This window comes from Limanda limanda, chromosome 7, assembly GCF_963576545.1.
Source record: "Limanda limanda chromosome 7, fLimLim1.1, whole genome shotgun sequence".
Classification (NCBI taxonomy): Eukaryota; Metazoa; Chordata; class Actinopteri; order Pleuronectiformes; family Pleuronectidae; genus Limanda; species Limanda limanda.
In genome coordinates this window covers 15226148-15232147 of record NC_083642.1, presented here as the reverse complement: position 1 = coordinate 15232147, position 6000 = coordinate 15226148, and the positions used below count along the sequence as shown (strand labels likewise).

Here is a 6000-nt window from a genome sequence, read left to right as displayed (position 1 = left end):
TTTTCATTACTTACCTCCTTCCCCTAGGCCTTATTTTCCGTAAATTCAATATTCTTTTTCACTGCTACGCGGATGACACCCAGCTCTACCTCTCCACCAAACACAACTCCATTCTTCCTCCCTCATCCTTGACAGATTGCCTTTCTGCACTTCATACCTGGTTCACCTCAAACTTCCTCAAACTTAATAGTGATAAAACCAAAATCCTTTTAGTCGGTACTAAATCCACTCTACTCAAAGTTGACAGTTTTTCCCCCAGAAATCCCTCCATAAACTCCAACTGGTCCAGAACTCATCTGCCCGTATCATCTCCCTCACCCCCTCGTTCCACCACATCACCCCCATCCTACAGCAACTCCACTGGCTTCCAATTCACTTCCGTATCAACTTTAAAATTCTTCTTCATACCTTTAAAGCCATCCACAACCTTGCCCCTCCCTACCTGTCTGACCTCCTTCACACTGCGAACCTCCACCCGCTCCCTCAGATCGTCCTCTTCCATCCATCAAACTGTCCCCTCTGCCCGGCTTACCACCATGGGGAGCAGAGCTTTCAGCCGCTCTGCTCCCAAACTCTGGAACTCACTCCCACCTGACATCCGAAACATTGACTCCTTCCCTCAGTTCAAATCCTCTCTCAAAACCCACCTTTTCAGGATTGCATTCTCACTGTAGTTGCCATGCTGTTTTTACTTGCACTTTTAATTTTAATTGTTTTGTTATTTGTTTGCTCCTGTTTTAAATTGTAAAGCGTCCTTGAGTGACATGAAAGGCGCTGTGAAATAAAATGTATTATTATTATTATTATTGAGGGGACACAATGGTGTTTGACGCTCTTAGAGAGAAACCATCACCACCACCTGCTCCAAGAAAGAAAACCCATTCTGCAGCATGAGAAGACAAACCTATTGCACCTGTTGAGGCCTCTAAACTCATGTCCTTTGTACTCATCTTTGGACCAAGACAGAAGTAGATAAATCTTTCAATATTCATACTTGTAGTCCTGTTCGAATTGATTAAATATATTTTCCGATATTTACATCCTTTTTAAGTTAGTTCTTAGGCTCACTGTTGTTAAAAATCCTTGCTCCTGTCCTGTTATTGAAGTTGACTCCCTTTTTTTAGCGCTCACGTGCTTTTATGAGTGTGTGCAATTTGGTGCAGATCTAAATCAAATTCTGTGTCTAGTGAATTTAAATGTGATTTCATAAGAGGTCTGTTGGGCCTTGGTGGAGGTATATGCACTCCACTAGTTTAAGTATTTACATTAGATATTTTCCTAGTGTGTCATGTCAAACTTCCTGCCTAAAAGAGGTGTGTGCCAGTGGTGTCCCATGCCATAGATCCCCTGTATGGTTAATGCATGTGTGTGTGTTTGTGTTGTATCACTGGTATGTGGGGACCTAGATATGTGTGTGTGTGTGTGTGAGAGAGAGAGTGTGTGTGTGTGTGTGTGTGTGTGTGTGTGTGTGTGTGGTCCAGGTATTGCTGCTTTTGTGAGGACCTCGATCTGTTTATAGAGCAGCATTATGAGGACTTGTCTTCAACATGAGGAAAAAGAGCAAGTCCCTATAACATGTGTCATTATACTTTAATGTGAAGATGTGTTTTACGGTTGGGCGTTAGTTTGAGGTTCAGGGCTATATAAGGTTAAGTTAAAGGTTAGCATTAAGCAAGTAGTAGTTAGGGTTATAATTAGCTTAATGTATGTTATAGGTTAGGTTGAATTAAGGTTCGGGTTTATGTTAAGGTTAGGTTAGGTTAAAAACTAAACTGAAAAACTAATGAACAAATCTTAAATGAAGCAATATACATGAGATAATTGCAATGTTTATTATTTGTTAACATCATATAATATATATATATATATACATTATATATGTTATATCACATAAATACATTTTATAACATTTTAAATTCCTCCTCTCAGACCTGATTTCATGCAGCTGAAGCACAGGTGAACAAGTGTGAGGTGTGAATTAGTTGTGAGGTGCAGTGTCCCTTTGCTTCTTCCTCCTCCTCAGTCCCAGATTCTGTCTGATTTTTTTCCAGATCGAAGACTTCTTCTTTCTGGGCGTCTCCTCAGACGACTCAGTCTCCACAGGTTCTGAAGCGGGGAGGGCAACAGAGAGGGACTCCTGCTGGTTGTTTAGTAAAGTTTCATCTGCAGGTTTGTCCACAGGCTCTCCTCCTCCTGCTGCCTCCGCCCATTTCTCCTCCTCTTTCTCCAGCTGCTTCACCTCATCCTTTTCCTCCTGCCACTCCTGCTGCTTGACATCCTCTCTCTCCTTCTTCAGTGAGAGTTGAGAAGTCAGTTCCTCCACTTCTCTCTGCAGAAGCATTTTCTCTTCAGCAGCACTTTTGCGGAGACATCTCATCTCCTCCTCCATTATCTGCAGACGGAGGAGGTTCTCCTCAGCCGGGAAGGAGTGCATCTGAGACTTGACTGCTTTCTCAAGCTCAGCCTTCAGGTGGCTGGCCTGCTGCCTGGCTCTGAGGTTGTCCGCTTCATACCTTTGACTGATCTCATTGTTTGAAGCTCTTAGTTTCTCCAGTTCATCTAGGAGAGCCTTGTTTGTGCTCCTCTCAAACTGCAGCTCCGAAGCAAACATCTGCTGGTTGATTATATAAGCCTCCTCTGTCTCCTGGTTCTGCTTGGTGGTCTCAGTGAGGATCTTTGTAGTGCTGAGGGTTTCACTGTCCTCCTCCCAATCCTCAGGCTGCCGTGTGTATTTATCCTTGTCACAGTAGCTTTCTTCCAGGGGTTGCGCTTCGGCCAACTTTTGGTAGGCCTCATCCAGCGCATGTTGAAGAGTGAGTGTCCACTCTAGGTTTTGGAGACCACGGACTCTCTGCTTGCCCAACAGATGTTCAAGATAATCGACGTCTCGTTGAAATGCTCGGCAATCCCTGCACTTGTAATTAGTTTTGACCTGTCCAGCAGTTCTTTCGATGTAGTCCATGGTGATGAGTTTGAATCAGGAGCAATCTTATTGTTCAGCTGTTTGTTGTAAGCCACAAGGTAGGAAATGGCGTGAGTAAGATGATGCAGTCATATTTATATGTGTAGAAGATCAAAGCCATTTTATGTTTCCAGGATGTTTGTTCCTTTGATGTTTGTGCGTGTGTGTGTGTTCAGGTATAGCTGACGTAATGGGGACCTAAATATGTCTTCTTTATGGTTAAGTCAAGGCTAAGTTTAGGTTTAGTTTTATGTTGGAGTCAGTTTGAATTTAGGCTAGGTTTAGGTTAGGGTAGAGTAAGTCTCCAGGATATCAATGTAGTGTCCTCTAAAGCCATGGAGACATAAGTGTGTGTGTGTGCGTGTGTGTGTGTATGACACTGTGATACTTTAACTTCCTGTGGAAAATCCCAGACTAACTGAACATCTTGCACAATCCCTCCCCTGGTGCTAGTATTTTTAATTCCTATATTAAAAAAAAGTGTTTTTTTCCTATTTTCTATTTTTACACTTGCGCAAACATGCCACAACAAATGTCTTTATATGTGTAGACCTGCTTGGGAATAAAACATTCTGATGTGTGTGTGTCTGCGTGTGTCTCCGCCTACGGGCCGGCAGAGAGCGCCCCGGTGCCGGGCTGTGCTCCCCGGCGGAGGATGCGGTGAATTCACGCACAGGCGGAGGTGAGCGCGGTCACGTGACCGCGGGTTGCCGCTGGTGAGTTTCTTCCATGATGGCGGAGCGGTCGGTCGCTCGGATGGACTGTCTCTCCCACTCGGGTGCTTGTCTCGTATCCTGAGGGACGGCGCTTTGTTTTTTTTAGCAGTTTTCGTTCCACACGTCACCCTCCGCTCCCCCCTCGACCACACCGCGCCCGCGTCCCCCGGCTGGAGTCATGGCAGACCGCGGCGTGGATGTGTCCGCCCTGCCGAAGGAGGTGAGGGACCAGTTGGCGGAGTTGGACCTGGAGCTGTCTGAAGGTAAGGAAGCCGGAGAGGGGGGGGTCTCACCAGCACACTATCAACACGTCTGTGCTTCAGACACTGAACCTTTGTTTCTCCTCCTCTTGTCTGTGTGCTACATTGAATGGGAGCTCTCGTCAGGCTGAGCCACCTAGCTCGCTCTGTGCTAGTACAGGATGTTAGCCGGCAGGGCATGACGAGCAGCATTGTGCTGGAGGAAGAGAGAAGCCTCTCTCCTGTGTGTTTGTTTCAGGTCTAAACTCTCAGCGGCTCGTTTACAGCAGAACCGCAGATTTAAAGACGTGTTTGTGGAGCTCATGTCCTCCAGCCTCCCTCCCTCCCTCCCCCAGCCCTGTCTGCCCTGACAGACTGCTCGATGATGGCCTCAGGCAAGGTCTGGCCATCGGTTTGCTTGACCCCCCTGTCCCCCCCCCCCCCCCACCTCGCCCTCTCTGTCATCTTCTTCCCTTATCATCATCACTTCCGTCCCCACACCACACGTGTCTCATACCTGACACTGATGCAGAGGTTTCAGCTGAAGTGAAACATGTTTTATTGCAGAGGGAAACTGTGAGTCACTGTGACTGTTGTTGAGGTGCAATGACAAGGCCTGCAGTCATGATCTTGTGTGTGTGTGGAGACACAGTCTGTTAGGAGTGATTCCCAAACATGATATATGACCTCGGTGATGTTCACGGGAGCGATCATCAACATGTGCACTTATTACGCCTGTGTAAACCTGCTATTACTGGAATTATAGGTTTCCCTTGGTGCGCTACCCTCGCCTCAGCTTTCTGCGAGATCTTCGTCGGGTGATCAAGTTTCCTCACATGCGGACGCTGCAGTGGATGCATGTGTCTGTTTGTTGAATTTGACACATTTGTGGTATATTTAATCCAAAGCATATTCAAATGATCCCCCCCCTCTCCATGAGCAGCTGTCTGTCTCACATCCTTAGGAAGGACAGTATCCCTGTTCATCAGCTGCAGGGGGGACTGAGCCCAGTCGTCCTGAGCGTTGATCGCTCAGTGTCGGTTGATTATTGTGATCACTACAAGGGATAAGGCCAAACAAAGTAGTATTGTTGTCTGAAATATCTTGACAATGTGGTTCTGCTGACTGACCCCCAAGGTTAACATTTTATTCAGATGTTAATCCACCAGTATTTAGCGTGTTGACCTGTTAACGCTACAATAGTGGTATTTGGATGTTGTTATCACTTAAGTCTGGATGGTTTATACTTTACATAACGGCTGATTTACCAAAGTTATCAGGTTAATCACAGGTAAGATGGACATTTGTCCGCTTGGAATTTGTCTGTACAGCAAGGAGGTTCTTGGTTTAAATCCCGATTTGGCCGGGGTCTTTCTGCATCATCACCCCCGTGTCTGCTTGTGTTTTCTCCGGGTACTCTGGCTTCCTCCCACAGACCGAAGCCATGCAGATTGGGGTTAGGGTCAATGGAGACTCTAAATTGTCCGTGTGTGAATGTGAGTCTGTATGTTGGCACTGTGATATCCCGGCGACTTGTCTATCGTGCACCCCACCTCTCGCCAGAGGAATTGGCTGCAGCTCCACAACCCTTAAAAGGATGGATGATGGATGGATGTGTGCACTGAGGCACTATTCCTTGACCACCTCTGGTTGGGCTATGGGCAATATCATAGATCAATGATCAACATGGCATTATCCAATTTTAAATGATTTCTGCTTCACTTTGATGAAACGTTTTGATATATCGGGTGTGGAATTTGTTGCAGCAGCTGGAAACTGATCTTTTTTGTTGTTTCATCCATCAACAAACTCTTTCACGTCACAATCTATATTGAGATTGGGTCGTAAAATATAAAAAAAATACCATGCACGACAAACATGCACAGACTTGAGACTTTCTCTTTTGTTAAACAGGTTTTGAAGACTCTGTTTTGTTGCGTGCAAGTGCTCGTGAGAAATGCATCACACTACAAAGTTCAATGCAAGACACAACTAAATTCACATTAGCTGCCCATGTTTACTCATTGTGGCTCCCCTGCATATTAATTGCCTGACAACATATCATTTGAATTCAGTGCTTTTC

The 6000-nt window shown here is 45.6% G+C and overlaps 1 protein-coding gene across 1 annotated transcript in view; it reads left to right on the top strand.

Annotated features, from left to right (window-relative positions):
• Positions 1 to 3702: 3702 nt before the first annotated feature.
• The window catches only part of dip2ba (disco-interacting protein 2 homolog Ba), a 45847-nt gene continuing 43549 nt past the window's right edge, over positions 3703 to 6000 (top strand). The window contains exon 1 of the mRNA XM_061075017.1: positions 3703 to 3941. Coding sequence (XP_060931000.1) covers positions 3857 to 3941 — 85 coding nt within the window. The 5' untranslated portion in view covers positions 3703 to 3856. The remainder of the gene's footprint in view (positions 3942 to 6000) is intronic.